The sequence below is a fragment of the Eleginops maclovinus genome, chromosome 3 (assembly GCF_036324505.1).
Source record: "Eleginops maclovinus isolate JMC-PN-2008 ecotype Puerto Natales chromosome 3, JC_Emac_rtc_rv5, whole genome shotgun sequence".
Taxonomy (NCBI): Eukaryota; Metazoa; Chordata; class Actinopteri; order Perciformes; family Eleginopidae; genus Eleginops; species Eleginops maclovinus.
Genome location: NC_086351.1, coordinates 3,993,655 through 4,017,299, shown reverse-complemented (window position 1 = coordinate 4,017,299; position 23,645 = coordinate 3,993,655). Strand labels below are relative to the sequence as shown.

General features: G+C 45.8%; 1 protein-coding gene across 1 annotated transcript in view; it reads right to left on the bottom strand.

The window, feature by feature from the left end:
- The window catches only part of pou2f2b (POU class 2 homeobox 2b), a 41,804-nt gene extending 26,635 nt beyond the window's left edge, over window positions 1–15,169 (bottom strand). Inside the window, exon 1 of the mRNA XM_063878295.1 lies at window positions 15,070–15,169. Coding sequence (XP_063734365.1) covers window positions 15,070–15,169 — 100 coding nt within the window. The remainder of the gene's footprint in view (window positions 1–15,069) is intronic.
- Between the last annotated feature and the right edge of the window lie 8,476 nt (window positions 15,170–23,645).

Genomic DNA, 23,645 nt, shown 5'->3' with positions numbered 1-23,645 from the left:
CTGCAGGCCCTAAACCTGTCTTGTTGGCTGGATGGGTGGATGCATTATTAAACACGGAGGATTTCATATGTAGAAGCAGAATATGAACGCTGCACTGGGTCCAACTGCGGATATACTCTGGCTCACTGCAGTCTCTTTATCCGGAAACTCCTTTACTTATCACACTTAAGATTTACATCCCACGTTAGGGTCTTTATTTACATAACACTGTCACTCTGTTTCTCCATATTGTAGTTTGCTTGTTTACTCCGCACAAGGAAGAGGATTCCTCCTTTGTTGCTCCATCTGAGCTTTCTCCCTTCATTTATTTAAGAAGTATATGTGGTTGTTTCCCGAATCGAGGGTCTGAGGGACAGAGGATATGGAAGATTTTAAAGCCCTCTGAAACACGATTTCATGTTGCGCTTTTCAAATAATTAAAGCAGACTTGAATTGATACGTGCTGCTTAAATAAAAGCCTCTAACTCAACTGATTCAATCTGTAAAGATCAGACAATGGATGATGATTGTGGCCTTAGACTGGTCGAGGATGTCCAACAAGAAGTAATCGTATTTTCAACATGACGAGTAAAAATGTGTATAAATGAGGGGTGTGTAAAATGTGGGTTATTAATTAATTAAAATTGAGTCAATTTGACTTTTACTGTTTTATTAAAAGACTCTAATTTAGCCAATGAGATCTGTAAGAAATGCTATCAGTCAGAAGTTGAATTTGGGTCCAAAAGTCCAACATTAATGATCATATTTTAGAGGACGACCTCTCAAAGGCGAGATTTTATGAATAAGGGAGAGGAGGATTTTAAAGCTTTTGCTGCGTAACTAAAAGAGTCTTATTCACCGGATTGCATATGTTAGGAAAATGGTTTAGGGCCTTAAACTGCTCCAAGATGTCTGCTTTGAAGTCAAACATCGTATTTTGAAGATGGTAAGAATGCGGAGGTGGAAAGTTTTAAAGCTCTCTGAGAAACAAATCTGATTTTAGGGCTTTTTAAATAATTAAAATGGAGTCAATTTTACTTTTACTGCTTTATTAAAAGACTCTTATTCAATTTGTGAACACTATAAAGAATAGATCAACCAATGGATGAGGGCCTTAAACTGGTCCAAGATGTCTGCTTCAAAGTCAAATACAGGCGATAATAAAGGTCAAAGGTCGGATAGTGGGTGTATGACTTGAAGCTGGGTCATCACAAGAAGCCGTCTCCACAGATAAACTGAAGGATTTCCACTGATTAACCAAACGGGCCACACAAGAGGAGCGGTCGAAGGACAACTAAACCACAACACGAGCGCTGTGTGTGTTTACATCTGCAGGGCGGGCGGGCCGGGCCCTGGCTCTCACGGTAATCGATGAACGGGGGAGGAAAGGGAGGAAGGGAAGTGTGTGTGGGAGGGCGGGGGGGGGGAGAAAATCGGTAAAGAAAGCAGGTTATCTCCCGTGATTAGGGGAGGGGGAATCCCCGTCTGAAGGTGGGAGGGCGGGGTGGGTGAGGAGGGTGAGGGAAGACCGGGGTTCATTGATAAAAAGCGAGAGGGAGGGAGAGGGGAGAAGGGGAGACTATGTTTGGCATCGAGAGAGAGCAGACAATTATCTGTATTGATTAGAGCGGCCCAGTACTGTGAAGACTGAGAAAACTATGACTGGATCAATACAACGAAAGGGGGAGGGAGGGAGAGAGGAAGGGAGTTAGAGCACAGACGGACCAATAGAGAGAAACAAACGACGGAGATAAAAGATACAAATAACGCCAAACATAAGGAGAAAGAAACATAGTTTATGGTGCAAAGCGAAGTCAAAGACCCAAGGTGGCATAAACGCTAAGAGGGGGAGTCAAGGGGGGAGACAGGGAGAGTCAATGAAAGCACAAGGAGATACATTACGGTGTTGATGTCATTACTCTTTATCATTGATTTGTCAGCACAACCACAGAGTTCATTCAACAAGCCCACCGGAGCCCTCCCATCACCGCAGCACCGCTAAGCAGAGAGAGAGGGGGAGGCTGAGAAAGACATTAAGTAAAAACACACCGTGACCACAGACTGCTGAGACAGGGGGACAAACCTGGCAACCCAGAGACAACTGACTGGGTCAAATCAAAAGGGGCTTCATCCCGACCCGATATTAAAAGTCTGCCATGATACGATTCTGATTATACTTAATTCAGCGAGCTGTAATCCATATAAAGCAACTTTTTATGCCCAATAAGTATTTTTTTAAAGCCTTCTCAACTCAACAAATAATGAGTTGCACAGATATCAAATATGTTGAAACCAATTATATTGATTCCAATCCGGCGCGTGAATATGATAAATGGGTTTTTTGGTCAAGCTCCTGTCATATAAACTACGGTCTGAATCAGAATCAGAATAGCTTTATGTCCCACAGAGGGGATATTTTCATGTGTTACAGCAAAAAGAGCCAAAAACAGCTTAATATTACATCCAAGATACAAAAATATATACAAAAATTACACAATTTTACAAAATACACAAAACAAATGGACTTTTCCTGAGTAATCTGTAGAGACAGCAACCGCTCCTGCCACCTTCTGCAGCCTGTAGACACAACAGCTAAGATCTTCACCAAAATAAAACTTTAAAAGGTTTCCAAAAACACTACAAGTTCAGACCAGGAAAAAGGCGGTGTTTACTTTAAAATATCTGTAAAAACAAAACGAGAAAGCTTCAGATTTTCTTTCCTGCTGTCATATGTCATTTACATATTGAGTGTAGTTATGTGCATTTACATTTCTCTTCCATTGGGAATTCTAATTCTAATTCCTTATTATAGACCTGCCAATGAAGCTAATTGGAAAAAAAGGAGAGAAAGAGAGGGTTTGAGATGAGAGGGAGGGGGGAGAGTGTGTGTCCGAGGGGAAGCTTTGAAAAGTATCTGGAGGGAGCCGGTGCTCAGGTAGGGGGCCGTGCTGTGGGGCCTCTTTTTGTCGGAGAACAAAAACCAAAATGGTGGAATAGGGTTGGAACAAAAGGTACAAGGGGGTGGGGGGGTGGGGGACAGGAGAGTGACAACATGTGCTGAGTAAAAACATCCTGCTGACACACACACACACACACACACACACACACACATTCCAAATCAGACCCCATTGAGCGTGTGTGTGCAAGTACTCACTCACTATACTTCCAGTAGAAACTTACATTTCATGGAGTCTTTGGCCCCATTACCCAGACACCACACACACACACACACACACACACACACACACACACACACACACACACACACACACACACACACACACACACACACACACACACACACACACACACACACACACACACACACACACACACACACACAGGGGGACCGCATCTGTCATTCCCTAATTTATTGAACGATATGAAATGATAAAACTCAGCCTCCCGCTCTATTGATATATTTTGACACGGAAGAGAAGCGTATTGTCGGAAAAGGTTTATACAAAAGCAAACAAACAGATGAAAAAACATAAACCCTGAAAGAGGGAGCCGGGGCTGGATATTGAGGAAACCTTTGGTAAGGGCAGAAAATGTCAGGTTTGACAAATGACCTTTTAAACATGGTGCAGATGTGGAGAGTCGTGTACACTGTGGACAGAGGGCGGCTCAACTGTCTCTCTTTTAACGGCAAGTGAACAGATAAGCGTCACTGTACAAACCAAAACATAAACGTTTAAATCGAAAAACTGGAACAAAACGATCAAAAGAGGAACAAAAGCGAAGTGGAAAGTGCGCAAAAATGGGGTGAAACATGGGGGGAAAATAGTAGCGTTTAAAGTATGTAAAGACAGAGAGGAAGTGGAGAGTAGGACATGAATTACAGGTGTGGAGTTACGCATGCATGACATCACCGGACCCCTCCTCCAACCCTTGGGAATGGGCACCTTGGAAACGGTCGCTAAGGGAACAGAGTACAGAGAGAGGGGTGGGGGGTGGGGGGGGGGGGGGTTGGAAAAAAAGTGGTACAAGAAAGATAGCTAATGAAACACTGAATTCAACCTCGGTGCAAAGTCATGCAGTCGGAGGAAAAAAATGTCCGTTCCCTAACAGACCGACATTTACCTTCCTCATGGCCCATTCGGCAAATGGGCCACCTCTGGGTGAAAAAGCAAGCTCCATCACAGCCAGAGCCTGCATTGTCCTCCACCCCCATGTACTGTGAACTCTCATCCACTCCAGTCATTTAGAGCAGGGAGATTTAGTGCGGCCCGATGCAGCGTGATGGTAAAAACCAGCACATTATAGAGAGGCAGAGATGGCCTAGGGTCTCGGGTTTAACACATGGAGAACTATTGATGGAAAAACATGTTGATGGACAAAGAGAAGCCGGTAAAGTGAAATGTTGGCTGTTAATGTATATGGGTGCTTGGAGGTCATTTTCGAACCAAGAAGCTAGAAGCTTTGTAAGTGGATTGAGAAATTGAAGTTAGCACACACCACCCACTTTGGTCGTTTGAAGCGTCGGAGTAATGAACACACAAGCGCGAGCCCACAGGAAAGAACCGTCGTGCCTTTCTGACCTCGGCAAACTCTCCTCATCCCTGCAGACGATGCACTGTCCACACACACACACACACACACACACACACACACACACACACACACACACACACACACACACACACACACACACACACACACACACACACACACACACACACACACACACACACACACACACACACACACACACACACACAGCAGCTGAATAGATGCACTTTGCCTGCCTCTTTTGACCGGTAAACAAAACTCTGATCATTTCTGCAAAACACTGCAGCTGCATACGAACTCTAAATATATTTAGCATCCGGAAAGGGTTGCAAGGTTTATGCACATAACAATTCAGCATGGGGCGTATTCACAACGCAGTATCATATACATTTCAAAGGCTCTGGTTTTGGTATGTTGTATGGATTTGGTATATATGCATAATATGTGATCAATATCTGTTGCTGAATAAAACATGCTGCTGGCTTTTGACAGGCCGATTTGAAATGGAGATGCTATGCTAATACCAAAGGCTTCAGTGAGATTGGCCCTGAACCTTCCACATACCAGAAGTTCACATTTAGACGCTCTCACCTGCACTCTCCATAATGCATGAGCTGCCTGAATATATACCACCCCCTGCCCAGCTCACTCACTCACACACACACACACACACACACACACACACACACACACACACACACACGGCAATGCAGGATCACACACTTGCACAAGATAGCCAAGTGTACATACCGTATGCACAAAACAACCTAAAGACACTTCATGCTGAGAATCTGATACCATACATGTAGTAAAGAAAGAAATACAGCAACAACAAAAATGCCTTTTGATCTAAGAAAGAAAAAAGGGAGAAAACTTTGCAGTATTTTAGAAGTAGCATTCAGCACCCTTAAATCTTTGTTTTCTATTTACTGTCAGCATTTTGCCCGCAGTAAAAGGGCATAACTGTTTTAAAAGTTCTGATTGCTACGAAACATGTAGGGGCCACATTCGGTAAAAAGCAGAAAAACAGATAGTGTTTCTGTGCTTTGATCAAGTGGCGTGAGACACACAGGCAGCGCTTAATCAAAACAGTGGTAAGTCATCCTGAACTTCTATGCTTTCAGCAGCAGGAAACAGGGTCAGGGTTGCAGAACAACTCAGTGTGAACGGGTCTGGAGTTTGTGTGTGTGTGTGTGTGTGAGTCTGCTGTTTGCTTGTTGAGAGGCTTTGTCAGTGGTGTTTGCCGGCTGCCAATTAACACACACACACACACATTTTTTTGCGAGGTAGAGGCAGCCGGAGCGAGGAATGAGGAATGGAAAGTAAGAAAAAGAAAAAAGAAGGTTGAACGGATGATATTACATGGGGGACATTACTGTCGGGCAGGTTATGATTTACTTTACATTACAATCTTATGATGGCCAATAGTAAATATGCATTTACAGCGCAGTCTGTCTGCTTCAGAAGACAAGTGGATTTACTCAGTGCCTCCATCCCTCTCAGTCTCTCTGCTGCTGCTGGTCTTTAACCTTGGCCTCTGGTGCTTCTGCCTATCGCAATAAAGTCACCCCTCCTCCTCTTTACCTCCCTCTCTTTCTCTCTCTTCCTCCTCCTCCTCCTCTCTGTCTCCCTCTGTCCCCCCGGCACCACTGTTGTCCACTGTTCCACTCATTCATAGTAAACACTATTGATTTTCAGCAGGGAAAATAAAAAAAAGGCCATGAATTTTAATGCCCCTATCTGTCCCCTTCTCCATCTCTTCCTATCCCCCCTGCCTCTCCCTTCCCTTCACCCCCTCCACCCCCCCACGCCTCCACCTCCACCTCTTCTTTCCTGAGGGGAGGATAAAGAGATGGGGATCGTGTGTGTGTGAGTGTAAGGTGGTGGTACACGGGGAGGGGTTGCATTTCTCATTTCCCAGCTGTGCCTCTCTCACACTACTGCTCCCCACTCCTACTCCTCCTCCTCCTCCTCCTCCTCCTCCTCACTCCTTACACCTCTCCTTCTCCCTCTCCTTCTCTGCTCCTGCATCCTCTCCCCTCTCCTCTTCACGCTGACTTTGGGAGAGAGGGAGTAAGCGAAGCTCTCACACAGATACCGTCCCATCCTGCTGCTGCTGGTGTACACACACTTAAACAATCACACACACCACAAGTGATACAACCGCCCCTCAGTCAAGGCCACGCACAGGCAAGACAAACACATACATATAAATGCCCTGATTTAAACACACACACGCACACACACACACACACACACACACACACACACACACACACACACACACACACACACACACACACACACACACACACACACACACACACACACACACACACACACACACACACACACAGAGCAACAGCAGCGGTGGAGTCATGTATCTAAATTTCCCATTCTCTTCTTCTTACTTTTCAGTCACTTCCTGCTCTATCCTCACCGCCTTCATCTGCCTTCAAACACGCATCCCTCCCTCTACTGTCTTTCCTCCACCTCCCTTGCCAGGTCTCTCTCTCTGTCTCTCTCTCTGTCTCTCTCTCTCTCTCTCTGTCCCTCTCTCTCTCTGTCCCTCTCTCTCTCTGTCTCTCTCTCTGTCTCTCTCTGTCTCTCTCTCTCTCTCTCCCCCCCCCTCCTACTCTGTGTATTGATTTTGCTATAAGCGGTGTCCCGGTTGCGACAGGTTAGCACAGACAGACAAAGGCAGACTTCATCAACCAGCGTTAAACACAGGAGCCACGTCCTCAATAATCACTCCATCACACAAAAGACGATGAGAGAGCGGGAGAGGAGTGAGCGGAGAGGATCGTGTAGAGAGTATTGACCAATACAGAGAGGAAAGAACAGAAGAGGGAAACTGGAATATTTTCAAGGTTGTCTTTTAGTTTGCTTTCATTTGTAGGAAATAGGAGGCAGTTAGAGTTAAGCACAAGCAGAAAAGCTTGCCAAATGTGTAAAAAATGTAATGCTGTTTCCCTCTCTGTGTTTTTATTCTCATTAGCACCCTTCCTTGGCACATGCATGAGTTTCAAGTTCTTCATGTTCACTGCAAAACCCCAATTAGTATCTTATTAAAATGTTGGTTCCAAAAGGAAGAATTTTCTTCTCCTTTCCTCATTATAACAACAATTCTGTGTGAACTTTGCTAGTCATTTTTTAATTTGTGTGTGTGCATGCGTGTTTGTGTGTGTACGCAGACAGTTTTCATCTCTACTTAATCTCCCGCTCCTAATTCAGAGTGCACATTGAGCCGCCTAATAGGATGTGACTGGAGCGCCTGCTGCAGTACTAGCTAGCTAGCCGCTAATGAGAGAGCCGCCACAGCCGGGGAATCAAAGCGCTTTATCAGCACTCCTAATTACTGTAAACCTCGTTAGCTGGCCGGAGAGCTAACATCTGCTCTCGCTAACAAAGTCCATCCAAATATAACACAGAGTCAAAGAGCGTGTTGGTACCACACCCGGGGATTTAATTGTTCTCGTCTGCGCTGTGCAATCATAATGACAGGAGAGGACTCTTGTGGTGATTTCAAATGAAAAGTCCAAGTTCAACATCAAAATGCATTGTGGGGACAATTCTTCTGATTAACTGTGGTTACAGAGCGCCGTTACAAAGCCCTGTGATGTTCTTTCGTACGCTGAGGTCTGATGTGGCCCATCTCTGAAGCAGCAGGTGTGTGGACAGCAGGTTTCCATGTAGCTCTGTCTGTTTCCCCGCTCACCCCCTCTCTATCTCTGATCAAAGCACTTCCTTTCAACCCCTTCACCCACCCCCCACCACCTTCTGCTGTTCCTCTCTTCCTCCTCCATCTCCCCTGGTCTCCACCTTCTCCCCCCCCCATCATAATTTGACTGATGATTACACTTGTCACTCAAGGCAGCATGTGGGCAATTATGAAGAGGGGTGACGGGGTGCGGAGGGGAAAGATTCAGGTTGTGATGAAGGGGGTGGGCGACGGGTTATAACTTCTCACCGCTTGTTCCACTTCCAGGTAGCCTTTTTAGCTCTTAGCTGTGGAAGAAACAAATATTCGTTTCTGTTCAATTTTCCTTAAGAGACTCAAGAAACGTCCAAGGGCAGCTCTTCCTCCGCCTCTCTTGGACGCTCCGGCCTTGTCTCACACTCTCTTGGCCACTTCAGTGTCTCTCCATGTTCCAGGGTAATCACAGACTCATTTAAAGTCACTTTTGTACACTACCTCTGACTGGTGGTTAAGAGTGCGACCGCAGACAAGGCTTTTATGGGCCTTAATGTGTCCTACAGACACTTTGGCAACCAGGCTGCTGCTCTGGAAAGATGCGGGTAGAGAGAGAAAGAGGGGTGGGAGGGGGGGGGGGCAAGAGAGAGAGGACAGGACATATGAGGCCAACAGCCATGGCGACTTAACCAGCCTGAAAAAAGGGGGAACGAAAGAGGATGAAAGAGGAGGGAGGGAGAGGGACGGACACGACAAAATGGACAGAACATGGGAGCGTCAAAAGAAAGGGGAGAGAGAGGTCACTTAGTCACTCCTCCGGCACCCCTGCTCTGCGCCTCCCCCCTCGCCCCCTTTACAAGCAGACAAAGGGACAGAGGGGTGCAGCCCTTGTACAAGAGAAGGAGGGGTTTACGCCTCCCTCTGTTATCCCCCCTCTATTACTGCCCCCTAATATTTATAGAACATCAGTGTTTTTGTTACGGATATACGAAGGTAGAAAGGGTGGAAAATGGAGATCTATCAAAATACTTGATGTTCATTTAGAGTGTTTGTTAAGTTTAAAATCTATCAGATGTCATTTGTTTATCCTCTGGCATTTGTTTTTACACATAATGTAAAAAAAGAGTTGCACTTCTGAAAAAAAGCCAGCGAACAAGAGAAGGAAATGAGAGGCAGAAGAGGTGGTGAAGTACAACAGATTAATTTCTTAACAGAGCACTCCTGCCGAGAGAAGGGCGGCGAGCAGGAAGGATAGAGGGGATAAAGAAAAGGGAAAATGCAGAGAAGAGAAAGAGAGGAGGGGGATTAAACATGCATTCAACTCCCTCAAAGCTGCTGTTTGGAGAGCCTCCGTTGTGTGTGACTGTGTGTGTGTGTGTGTGTGTGTGTGTGTGTGTGTGTGTGTGTGTGTGTGTGTGTGTGTGTGTGTGTGTGTGTGTGTGTGTGTGTGTGTGTGTGTGCACTCCAGAGGGTGCTTTTTGCGATGAAGTGACATTGCTTATAGCGATCGTGTTCGCTGCCTCCGCCTCAAAACACGATCGCTAAGCACTCTCATCCACCCCTCGCTCTGAAGGACAGCCGTGGACCCCCAAAGGTTAATAGGACCCCTTCATTACCATAAATCTTATCAGCTAAATGAAATGGAGAGAAGGACCTCTGATTTAGTCGTCCGCTCTGCTGGGCTAAGGGGAGACACCCAATCAAACCCCTGGATTTTATTGGTCTTTTTTATTATCTAAATGTACTGGCACATGAGCGGGGTGGCAGAGGTTACAGCCCGCGGCAATCAACAACAAAAAGACAGCGGCTGGAGAAAACACATTGTTGGTGTGTTTACGAGAACACGGATAGACTGCTCGGACCCTATATGCGACAAAAAAATAAAATGCATACAGCTTTGGCCCCTCCGACCAGAGGAATGTAGGGAGTCTCATGTTTGAATAAATCAGGAGATCTTTAGAGGAAGAAAAACAGCAGATAATCAGGAGTTCAATGTGGTCAGCGGGAGCTCAAGAGCTTGTTTTGACTGCCTAGTCTGATGTGGGTGATTGGCAGCATGTTGCGAAACCCACTACAATCCTGATCACAACCAGGCCACCACTGACCGAGCGTCACACACACACACACACACACACACACACACACACACACACACACACACACACACACACACACACACACACACACACACACACACACACTCAAGGGTACAACAGGATGCCCCCTGTGTAGAGGTCAAGTATGCTTGAGTCCTCCCTATGTACGCCATCTGTATGTCATTGGAGGAGAGAGAGGCAAAGAGGTGTAAATCAATTCCCACAATGGAGTCAGGTGGTTCGTATGTGTTTATTCCTGCTGATGTGTTGATTAACTGCCCACGCACACACACTCTATCCCTCTGTGTGTGTGTGTGTGTGTGTGTGTGTGTGTGTGTGTGTGTGTGTGTGTGTGTGTGTGTTCTCCAGGTGATAGCTCTGATTAAGTGGCCTGCTCACCCGGCCCCTGATTAGGACTAATGCTGGGCTGTATTTCACTGGACACAGCGACCGAGTGCACAAAATTATTCGTCGGCGCGCGGGTCCGCATACGTGTGTGTGTCAATCAGATGATATAGTGCGCAGCGACCACATTCAAGAATAATGGACGGCCTGTAAATGCTACTCATCGAGCTCTTTAGAGGACTACGATCCTCCTGCTGTCTTTGTTAGAGTATGCATATTTAAAAAGCATATGGGTAAAGGTCATTGATTGGTATGTGTGTGTGTGTGTGTGTTTATTATTACACTAATGGTTAACAAGGATGCACTATATATATATATTTGTGTGTGTGTGTCCGTCCTTGGAGAAACTGAACACCACTCAATGTTGCTAATGAGCTTTGGGACTTCATCAGCATTAATACTACATTAGTCTCAACACACACACACACACACACACACACACACACACACACACACACACACACACACACACACACACACACACACACACACACACACACACACACACACACACACACACACACACACACAACCTAATGGTGTGAATGTACACCTGTGTAAATCCATAAAGAAGCAAACAGTTAATAGGATTAAAAGGAACTCAAATGTTATCACTGCACCTTTGGATTTATGTGGATTAATCCAGGTTTGATTCCCAAATGTCTCAATTTAAACAGAGCAAAGTCACCTTAAGTAGAACAGCAGGTGACTGCATGCTCAGAAATGATGCTACGCTGTCATAAATAAGCCTTTTTCTGCTGCCAGATGATTTGAGTAATGCCCTATGATTATCTTTAATCATTCTCTAAGAGCAGGAGTTCAGATGCTGTTGGTCTCATTGTATTACTGCGTCCCTTAAACACAAGTAGTTACTGATGAGGCTGCTTTTGTCCCCATCACGTTGTCAAACTTAGCCGGGGACATCTACTGTGCGTGAGCTTAATATACGTAAATAGCCGCACATATAGCCCATTAGCTCCAGAAGCATTCTGCCATCAGCCTGCCGCATTCAGGACCCTGTGGCTGCCTCATATAGTGCAATCTAATTCTACTACCACAGGGACAGAGAACTGTGTTGTGACAGAGAGCAGGAGGGAGAGGGAGAAGAAGAGGAGAGAGAGGGCTACGGAGAAGCAGAGAGGTAGCTTAATGCAATAAAGCATGTAGTATTGACATCTTTCTCGTGTCTATTGATTCCCCATTATGTTGCTAACAAACCCAGGTTGACATTTTGTCATTTGCAATCATGTTAACACTGCGACTTGCACGCTCCCCTCCACAAACCGATCTATACCTACACACACTAGTTTGCACGTGTGCTCATGCTTGTGCCCACACACACACACACACACACACTGACGCACTCTGTAACGCACTCTCTCTTGCTCAGACAGAGCAAATGGGTCGGCACATGCACAGTCTAACATCAGCCATGGACGACATGTGCCGGGCCCTCGTGAATATGTAGAAATGTCTCGGAAGTAGCCAGAAAGCTCAGACACACAGAGCTGGAGACGGGGAGACTAATGGATGAAAAGGGAACATTTTGTTGGATTGAAAAAAATGTGATTGGTCCTATGATCAGGAACAGGTCTGAGAATTGTAAATAACAATAACTGTTATTCTGCCTGAAATGAAGCGGGGCTCAAATCTGAGTGGTGTGTGTGGGGGAGTTAGGCAGTATGTGATAGCAGGTGGTGGTTAATGGTGTGTGACATGAGGTGCATAGCTGAGATGAAGTGAATCTAGGTGTTTGTGTAAGTGTATGTGAGAGCAGAGAGAAAGAAGCAGTCTCCAGACCCCTTGATGTCCCATCATATCAAATCATATCATATCGAGCCCTGCACTGTGTGGGGAACCTGTGGTTTCTCCTCTATGTCCCATTAAACTTTCATACACCAGTTAATGCTGATGGCTTCACAAACCACTTTGCTACACACACACACACGTAGTTCACACAGCATTGACCTGGGCCTTCACAGACACAATGCCATTAAAAATAGAACAAAACTTGGATGGGTTACAGCGGCTCACTATCCAGGTGGAAAACGGCCGAACATGCTGCTTTTATGCTATATGATGCTTCGCCTGTTTCATGACGATGTCTGTGAGTGAGCCCCCACAGGGGCTGTGCATGAGTGCTCGAGGCCTGTTGTAACATGAAAGAAATGAAAACACAGGGGGCAGAGAAGGGTCAGGTGGGGCTAAATCAAACCCTCCTGCTGTGACCTCTGACCCCGTACAAAGCTCTGACTCACAGGAAGTCAAAGAGCTACCACCAGTCAAAGACACAAGTTAAATACAAATCAAAAGTCCTAAAATTCCCCTGGAAACGTGGGTGTGTGTGTTTAGAGCTCAAGGGCACAAGGCCTAAGCTGGAGAAAAAGTTCCTGATGGCACTTTTGTGCTGTGACAACTCTTTCTTTGAGTAAAAACATCCATTTGTTGTCGTCCCATTGGTATTTGCCACTGCATAATTCCTAAAGAAACAACAGGACAGACCGATTTCAGTCATGAGAGGCTGAACTGACCCTGGACCCGTTTAGCGACAAACCCTCTGAGTTTGAAAAGGACAGCACCGTGTACTGTGTTATCAGAGGGGAATAAAATCAGCATAGCATTGTGAATCACTGTTATCCCAGCATCTCAGGGATCCAGCAGCCTGTGTACACGTCGTATCAGTTTGCCTGTTTATTCAGATGCTGGCCCTGGCCCGGGACGCTGCAACATAATAGCTCATCCGTGGTTTACTCTCACCTCTCAAACTCAAACTGGGTTTTCCTCTCCCGCCTCGTTTTTCACTCTGTCATCTACTCTTACTTCCACCCACTTCTCCCTCTCTCCCGTTCTCTCTTTCCACATTTTTTTTTATCTCATTCTGACATTCGCCATTTTTCAACGTGCAGTGCGCTGAAACTCCTCCTCCCTGGTCCCCTCGTCCACCCTCCAACCCCTCTCCCCTCTTTTCTGTGTGTATATCTCTGGAGATATGGAAGTTAACAGGTCCCTCTCCCCCTCTATCACCTATCACTTCATTGTCACATGCCGTGCACTGGTGACTGAGTATGTGGGGTAAAGGGTGAAGCTGGCATCTCTGAAATCAAATAGGCTTGAACTGATCTGGAAATAGAAAGGGGGGGGGGGGGGGCAGTTCACTAGAGGGGATGCATGGCCCTTTAAGAGTCCATCTATCGAACAAGGTGCACACATTTACGCACTGCACGTTACTGTATGTATATGCATTAGTGAATAATCCAATTGACCTCAGGGCATTTTCCCCTCATACTTTGCTGCCCTTTGCACAAACAGGACAGAAAACACATTAGAGACATCCTTCCCTCTCCAAAGATGTAGTGGGGGGGAAAAGGCTGAGCAGCTGTTGCTTGTCTGACAAACAGTCGAAGCTGGACTGAGCTGGAGCTCTCTCACAACGACAGTCAGTGACACGCTGAAGCCAGCCTGGCTGCTCCCACCATGCGTCCTTTTATTCCGCTCCAGCGCAGATGAAACGCAGACGGCGCCCCAGCCGGCACCCTCCCCCTTTCTCCCATCCTGACTCCCTCCACACTCCCTCTGCTCCTCCGCTTTCAACCGTGCAGCAGCCGAGCTGCGGTGGGACAGGGAGATGTAGTCTCTAGAAGGGAAATCTATTTCCAGTGGTGTTTACAAACCATGTCCCCTTTAACCAGCATGGAATCAGAGCAAAGGCATCCATCACAGAAACCACAAAGCAGAACACAAACATATTATATGTGATTAAACCCCATTTTCAAAACACTGTGAAATAAAAAGGGGGAAATAGTGGTTTCTGTCTCCATACTCTCGTTTGTTCGTACTCCACCGTGCACCTACTCTCTCCCCCTCTCCCTTCTTCCACCGGCCCAGGAATCGATCTCCCCAGGATCGATAAGTTGGCATGAATATTCCCTGCCTGCCGAGAGTCTAGTTGGGGAGAGACGGAGGCTGAGGCTCAGGCGCAGGCAGCGGAGGAGAGGGGAAGGATGGGGGACGGAGACAGGACAGAAATACACTCGGAGAAATGGGAAATACTCGGAGTGGAAATTAAGCAACACACGGGCGGAACAGTGGCGCATCGCTGAACAGAATGGACTGCTAAAACGGACATTTTACGCAATTAATTTTCAATGAGGCTGGACGCTCCGATGCGCTCGGGAAAGCTTCTTTGATTCTGAAGTGTAAAGGACTCTGTTTAAGCCTTCAAAGGGAGCCGGAGGAGTGTGTGTGTAAGTGGGTGTGTGCACCGACTGCTTTCCCCTCTGCTAGTGCATCCGCACCGAACGAGGCGGGGCGGGTCTGCATGGCTAAGTCTGACCGACATGGAGGATGTGTAAGCGGGGGAGAAGAAGGGGGAAAATGTCTTACCGGAGTTGGAGCGGAGAGCCAGAGGGGACTTGAGACGCCAGGCGTTGAGGTCAGAAGCAGTTCTCTGAAACACGAACGGCACCGGCAAGGGGACAAACATGATCTTCCTTCTTGTTTTGATGCAAATAATCTGACAGAAGTACCAGCTCTGTCCTCTTCTGGAGCTCTGTTGTCTTCGTCCGATTCTCTGGTGCACAGCTTTGGGGAGGTTTTTGGTATGGAGAGCTCACAACATTCGCCGTTAGGTGTGTACACATTTAGCCCAGCTGCGCCCTTTTATTTACATGTGTGGATGTCGACTGGTGGCCGGCATTAGTTTTGGTGTAAATGTGCATAGAACATATATGTAGGATGGTCCCCTTGAGTGCAGCAGTTCAGCTTTACAGTCCAGACTGACACACAGACGGATAGAGCGGAGATCACTTGTTCAGGAAAAGTTGTGTTACAATTACAGGCCTATTGCTGTGGCTTTAGAATAAAAGGCTGTGTCTCGTTGATGCACCTGCGTCTCTGTTACCTTTGAAACCGTAAACATAGAGAGCTTATTTTATCCTTTCACTCCTCACTAATGTTTCATATAGGTGTGAAAAGGCATGAGAACAGTCGCTAGCCTCCTGTAGCACACACCGGCCGGGCTTAGCTTTGGTATTCTGCAATTTAAAAACGGCACAATAAATAATCATACATAGAAACAAGACAGTGTAAAAGGCCAGCAGAGTTAGAAAGTCTTATTTGGATTTCTGTAGTATTTGGTTTGATCTATTGTATTTGGTCTCTAGCTCCTCTCTCTTATGAAGGCTACATAGAAGACATTCAGCCGCTGCGAAAGCAAAGCAGCGGATCGCGTCGCGAGCACATTCAAAACAGCCTCATTAAAGGCTATCATCAACAAATAAATAAACAAGTGTGGCAAAAAAGGCTAAACACACACACACACACACACACACACACACACACACACACACACACACACACACACACACTGAAACACAACGCGCACTTGGCCCTGACGCTCCTCCTCCTCGCTCTCTGTCACAAGGCAGTAATTAAAACGCAATCAATCGATAGATAAATAAATAAGAGCGGTTAAATAAATAACTAAAAATTGCTTTAAAAAAAATACCCCAACGGAAATCAGATGTATAATCCGGTTATGGTGTCGCGTTTTATCGGAACACTTGCCTATCTCCGTCCATCCGTCTGTGTGTCTTTTTGTCTGTCTGTCTGTCCCCGGTGTTATTATGGGAACCCCAATAGCTCATTCGACCCGGCTCCCTCCAGGATTGTAGCGATCTGGCCGCAACATTGAGGCGAGAGAGGACCCGCTACTACTCACACATCACCACCCCACCCCCGCACCTCCCTCCCTCCATCCCCATATCCCTCCCTCCCTCCCTCCCACCTACGTCCTCCCACCCCCCATCTTCCTCGTTTTCACTACCGCTGCAAAAGGTATCCTGTATTGATTTCTGGATACCCCCCCACCCCCCTCTTAATAATACCGGCTATAATGATGCCAATGGTGATCAGTACATTACTATAGCGGCCTGCCTCGGAGGGATAAGGACCCGATACGAGAATCCATGGATACCTATAGGTGCTAGTATACCCAGCATGCACACAATTAAGTTATCTCATCACTGCTGCTTTTAATAAGCCCTCCTGAGCATCATTATGCTATTCAGATGGAGGAAGACAAGAGCGACCACTGCTGTTCTGGGAAATATGAAGCTGTGTCTGTGTGTATTATCTTTAACAAATGTTTAGACTGATGCATTTTAGACCATTTAGGGTCAGAGTGGTTTCGTTTTTAGGGTTTTTGGTTACTTTGGGGTTGTAATGTTTCTGAATAATACATGAACTCTCTCAATAATATGTATTAATGATATGTAATGTTTATGTTTATTGTCAGAGCCCTGTTCTCAAGCTTCCTATAGCTTATGTCCTATTTCACATGTCTCCATTATGTCTTGTACTTGTATTTTATTTAAAAACCTTGTGAATAAATGATGATGACGATGAAGCTGTTTGCAGCATGAACGTACATGTTGGTGAGGTGAGGCCCCACGTGCATGAACTTCTGTTATGTTTGCATGTCAATAAAAACACAAATGCATAAGTCCAGCTGTCAGGGGATGAGCCCCTCCATGATTGAGGTGACCACCACCTCCCTCGCCTCCCCCCTGCTGTCCTGTATTTTGTTTCCTCCGTCCCAGGCAGCATGCCGGCCTCCCCCAGCATGCCTCTCTTCTCCTCGCCTCCTGCCCTCTCCCTCCACATGTTACACGCTGTCAATTACAGACCAGCATCCGTCAACGCCTGCCGCTTACACACCAGATTATTGTCGATATAGATTTTTAAATAGAAAAATCTATACCTTAAACATCGCAGTCAATACGAGCAAATCAATAGGAATGAGTGAGCTCTTGCTCCTGAAAGCCCCCTCCCACAGGACTGTTTATACCTCACCACTTAATGCTGCGTGTGATTAGGCCCTGTTTTAATGGAAATTGCACATCAAATAAATGATTTTGCCATTATCACCAGACTTGTCATTTTCTCTGTCATCACAGACATATTGACAAGAAATTTGTGCCGCACTCCAAAGTGGCATGTTCTTAATTATGAAAAATGTGTCATCCTCTGTAGTAGACAACCAGGTTTTATTGTCCTTCTCCCTCCGCTTCACGTATGACAGATGACATCCGCAGGTCCAATGAGGGAGAGGAGAGGAAAGGAGCGAGAGGAGGACAAAGAGAGGAAGAGGGGAAAGATGGAGGAGAAAGACGGGATGAAGGAGAAGAAGAAAACTAACAGAGAGGAGTAAGGTGAAGCAAATGAAGGAGAATGAGGGAAAGGGAGATGAGGAGAGAAGAGGAGAAAGAAGGAGAGCAGGGAGAAGTGACTAGTTGTCCTTCAAAGACCCCCTTCTCTCCACAGAGGGAGCCATGCGCGCCCCCTTTCCCTCCTCCCTACACTCCTTCCAGACAAAAGCAATTATTTCTTGTAGAATGTAGTGTGGTTGTGCGCGTCTGTGGAAGAGAGGGATGGAGGGAGGGTGTGTGAGATTGAAAGAGGGGAAAATAAGATGGTGTTGGAGGGGTAGAGGAGGACGGGGAGGTGAGGAGCAGGGGGAGGAGGAGTGATGCTAACACCTACAGCATCCACCCCTTCGTCCTTCCACGCACTCCTCTGACCAAACTCCTCTTTTTCTTCCGTCTGACACGGCCGCAGAGACAAAATATCAGGAAAACTATAAACTAGGTATTCACACGCGTCAAAAAAAAAAGACTCCACCATCAAAGAATTTCAGATGAATTCACAGACGATATTTGGACATCATTATCCAACATTTTACAACTTTTTAAGGGAGAAACAAACTCTCCTTTTCTTTCTCTGACTGGCTCTTTCTCTCTCATACCAGTCAAACACCCAATAGCCGTGATACCTGGAGATGACACCCATCTTTGGCTGTCCATCTGTCTGTCTGTTCTACCACCTGAATTCAGCGGACTACCCCCCCGGTGTGTTTCATGCTTGGTGCCTATAGGGGCCCTGCAGCAAATCGGCCTCTACAGTTTCACTCCCCAGGGACCCCCGAGAGACCCATGGGCCCAAAAAGGGAGAGAAAAAGGGAGAGACAGCTCCCTTGGGGCGCCGCTCCAGCCAATAACCCCTGCTGGACCGCTCTCATCGAGGGCCCTCACGGCCCTGATTGCCCACCTCCCTCCCTATCAAGCCTCCCAATCCATACAGAGATATATAGCTGGTCCCATTGTTTTCCACGCTGTATCTTACCCCCGCTCTATTGAAAAATGCTCGTCCAAAATGGTCTCTTTCTCTCGTTTAGCTCTATATTTGAAGAAATACTGTAATGGATGTAATGAAGGAAGCCAGCAGTGAAGTCCAGTCATTATGGATGATTATTTTATAATGGGGATGCAATATGCACTTTTTATCAGCACAGAAATATAATAAAACCATGACTTTATTTCGAGAGCCTGCCTGAGTATTTTATTATGAACAGCAACACTGTTTTCGTATTTATTACATACACCTTTAACATTTGCATTTGTAGCACTTTCTACATTATGTTTGCTTTTCCAATTTACTATTTTAAATAAAAAAGCATATATATCACGTTGTAATGTCACACTGTTTATATATATTCTGCAACAATTACCACGTACTGTGAGAATAGGACCTGTTCAAATTTGCACATTTGGAAAAATCGTGTTAATTAACTTATATTTTATTATAATTCTTCCAGTAATGCAATAATCATATGAAACGTAACTGCTTAATAAAAGATAATAAAATATGGCAAAGGGAACAATTACCAACACCTTATTTGCTATATTTTATATTAGTTTTATGCTGACATTTGTCTGAGTTGGTTAGACGTGATGAGACAATATTTAAGCTTTAATTTAAAAGTTTAGCCCGTTTGTAATAAAATCCTTATTTGCTGGAGATGGTTTGGTTACCTGCTTTTCCTCTCTAGTTAGAAACACAGTTATTCATAGTAAGCAATTTGTTCAATTCTCCTCCACAACATGTTTTCCATGTCATGTGCTGGAGGTCAGGATGTGGTATGAAATATTTATCCAATCAGAAAGAGCCAGAAGTAACCTTAGGCTATACATTAGTCATAGCAAGGACAATGCATTAGTCATATAGCTTAATGCACTCCTGGTAATTGCCTGTTTTTCTCTTTGAATGGTCGATTTGAACGGTTAAGAAAACATTGTTTGAATATTGAACACAATTATCTTTTTGTAATTGATGCAAAACAAGCTGCAGGATTGGAAGTGTTATTCTGCCTCTGTGGAAATGGTTGTTTTTCTCTGTGTGTGTGTGTGTGTGTCTGCGTGACCCGGCTCATCCGCGGGTGTTCGCATCCATGTCATGGTCGTAGTTAAATGGTGATGTCATGTTGACAAACGAGCCGGTTGAATTAAATTCTCACTCATCAATAACGCCGTCGGTCGGGAATCAATAGCAGCCAACAGTTGCGTTACTGCCTCTGTCAGCGGCCTAACAAGGCCCCATTAGAATGGACAACGCTCTCTCACTGTCGCCCCGTCCCGTCTCAAACCAGCAGCACCCAGCGCCAACGCACTCCCTTCATATCCTCCTCACACACACCTACACACACACACACACACACACACACACACACCAATAACACAGCAAAATGCAATATTCACATAAAGCCATGCTCTGACATGATGTATAGATTTGTCAAGATAATATGGATATGATGCATGGGATGTTTTGAGGTTTGTTTGTTTGTTGGTGTCTTTGCCAGTTTGTGTGTGTGTGTGTGTGTGTGTGTGTGTGGGTATTGTTTGTGCCTCTTGCTCAGTGCCAATGGCGAGGTTGTGCAGGCTTTGGATCCCAACCACAGAGTTCAAATCCAACCCAGATTCAATCAATCCAAGAAGACACACATGCAGGGGAGGAAGAGGTGAGTGTGTTTCACAGTCACACACACAGAAAAAGTCCCACATGCACAGCGAGGGTGATAAAACTTAAATTTAGAAACACGCTCACACACACAGATACACATGTTTAGACAGAAATGCAACAAGACGCGCTCCAACTGAACAGCGCTATCTCCTTTCTCTCCCTCCCTGCACCTTCACGTCTCTCCCTTTAGCGGCTGATCCAGCTAAAGCCCTTGTTCTCTCTGTATTCCTTGTCTTTTTTATTAGTTTTTATTAACTTTGCCTCCCTCTCTCTGTCAGCACTCTCAATAATCAATGCTGATATATTGCCAATATCCAGCTCAGTCCCTCGTGCCATCTTTCACCGAGCCGCCCGTTATTGGGGGAGATTGGCCCAATAATAATGATATTTATTATAGATATTTATTATCTGGGTTTTGCTGCTGAAGACTTACATGCCGGCAAACCTAGGGCCGCATAGTCACATAAACGCACACACACACACACACACACACACACACACACACACACACACACACACACACACACACACACACACACACACACACACAGAGACACACACGCAAACACACACACACACACACACACACAATCTATCCAGGGCTCTTTAATTTACACTGGTAATATCAGGCGATTATTCCCCATACAGATAGTGTAGGGTTATCAGCTCACAGTATTCACTCCACATTATAGAGTCCATTGCATCTGTGTGTGTGTGTGTGTGTGTGTGTAGTCACAGGTTCACCTATGGCAGGCTGCCGGCGCTGAGCAGTGTTTAGAAGCCGAGGGAGGGTTGATGGGAGGGGTCAAGATTCAAACAGCGCTTGGTCAGGGGAGGGGATGCAGGAGAGAGGGGACTGGACAATCTGGCCTCTCGCCCCCCCCCCCTCAAATATACACACACTCTCTAACCCCCCCAGGCCTCATCTACACCCCCCCACCCCCCCTCCATCTCCCTCCATCCCTCCAGTAGCCAGGGCCCCAGACGGTAATCCACCCCAGTGCTCCTCATCCTTTCATGTATTGATTTCCTCTCCTGCGCCACGGTTACATGTCGCACCCACGTCATTGGGTCCCGGCTGCTTCTGCTACCACCGCCTCCCCTCTCCGTCTCACCCGTCCACCCAGCATCACCCCCCCCCACCACCATCTTCAACAACAACAACAACTAAAAGAGGACGTGGTGGTGGTGGTTTGGGGGGGGGTAGTACACCCAACCCATCCAGGGGAGAGAGAGGGGAAGAAAAAGGCGTAGGAGGGGGACTAAAGGGAGGAAAAAGAGGGCAGATAAAGCACTGCAGTATTTCAGCAAAGCAACCAGCATTTTACAGGGATAGAAACAAACAGGGGAAGATGGAGAGAGAAATAACAGCAGAAAAAATCTGCCCCCGGGGGCTGCAGAGGATATTGTGGAAATTATCAGAGTGCGACACACGCTGGAAGTCCATGCCGAGAGATTTATTTCGAATTTGTCTTTGACAGTGAGATTCATCACGGAGTAGGCCTGTATCTGCTCTAATTCTGTAGACACGTTTGCGCAAGTACGAGGAGCCGCTGCTCAACAATTCAAAGTATAACTACAGCTGCAACTAAGCCGATTAATCAGTTAGTCATCTGAATTAAACGACGACATTTTAATATTGTTTTGAATAATTTTCCACCAAAAAAACCTTCTCTGGTTTCCACTTATTCAATAATATTTCCTGCTTGTTCGATTAGTTTTATGTCCTTTAAATTAAAAGCCTTCGACTGATGATTGGACAAAACGTGACATTTGCACTATATTTCATTTAATCTTCCAAAGTATTCTGACATTTTTCATTCAAACTTATCTAAATCCACTCATTTTTTTCTAGTGATAATACAATTATTTTGCAGTCTCTAATTTTAAAATACATAATTCCAGAAAACACCTTCATTTATCTTAAAGATAGAGGCATTTCTTTCTAATCTCACACTTTTGACAAATCTCTTTGAATTTATGACAGTAAAAGTTCATGTGATCAATACACTGTACTGTAAGTGTGTGTGTGTGTGTGTGTGTGTGTGTGTGTGTGTGTGTGTGTGTGTGTGTGTGTGTGTGTGTGTGTGTGTGTGTGTGTGTGTGTGTGTGTGTGTGTGTGTGTGTGTGTGAGACACCCGCGAGTGAATGGATGAAGTATGTATGAGACAGCAGGCTGGGAGTACGACAGGTCAAGGTTATGTTTTGAGTGTGTATTGAATGAAGTGTGTGTGTCTATCTCTACGTGTGTGTGTGTGTGTGTATGTGTGTCTGCGAGCCCAAGGGCAGCGTATGGGTGCGATTGCATCGTTGCTGTGTGTCCGTCTCTTGATCATATGTGTATATGAGGGACATGTGCGTGTGGCAGGTGTGTTTTTTGTGTGTGTGTGTGTGTGTGTGTGTGTGTGTGTGTGTGTGTGTGTGTGTGTGTGTGTGTGTGTCCGTGTGCTGAGTCTGCAGGTTCTTACTTCTCATCTAAAAAAGCGGTCAGTAAGAGTGACCATCAGGCAGTTGGAGCCTTATTGTCTGCGGGAGTCGGCATGTGTGTGTACATGTGCAATCTCACATGAGTAAAGACACATATTCCTCGTTCATCCATGCTTTCTCAAACCTGTGTGTGTGTGTGTGTGTGTGTGTGTGTGTGTGTGTGTGTGTGTGTGTGTGTGTGTGTGTGTGTGTGTGTGTGTGTGTGTGTGTGTGTGTGCGTGCTGTAGGGCCATCCCTATCACCCGAGCAAACACAGTCCCCATCACTACAAGGCAAACAGCAGCTCAGCCCAGCGTATGCATTTTAAACACTTTATCTCTCATTGTCTAGCCAACACACACTCTGCTGTGAAATAATATGTTATTTTACATTTCCTGCAGATGCAAACTGCGGGGAAGAAAATGTAAACACTGAAAGCTTAAGCAAAACAATCTCTTCTGCCAGTGTCATCACCATCACTGTCATTGGCAGCTTCACCATCTCCATAATAATGCGGCCATTAAAGAGCACTCTTTAAAACATCATGCATTTAATGTCGCAGCAACACATTATCCCCGAAGAAGCCAGAGATATTTAAGTTGTTTCTCTCTGTGTCGCTGACAATAGTTGCCTTTCCT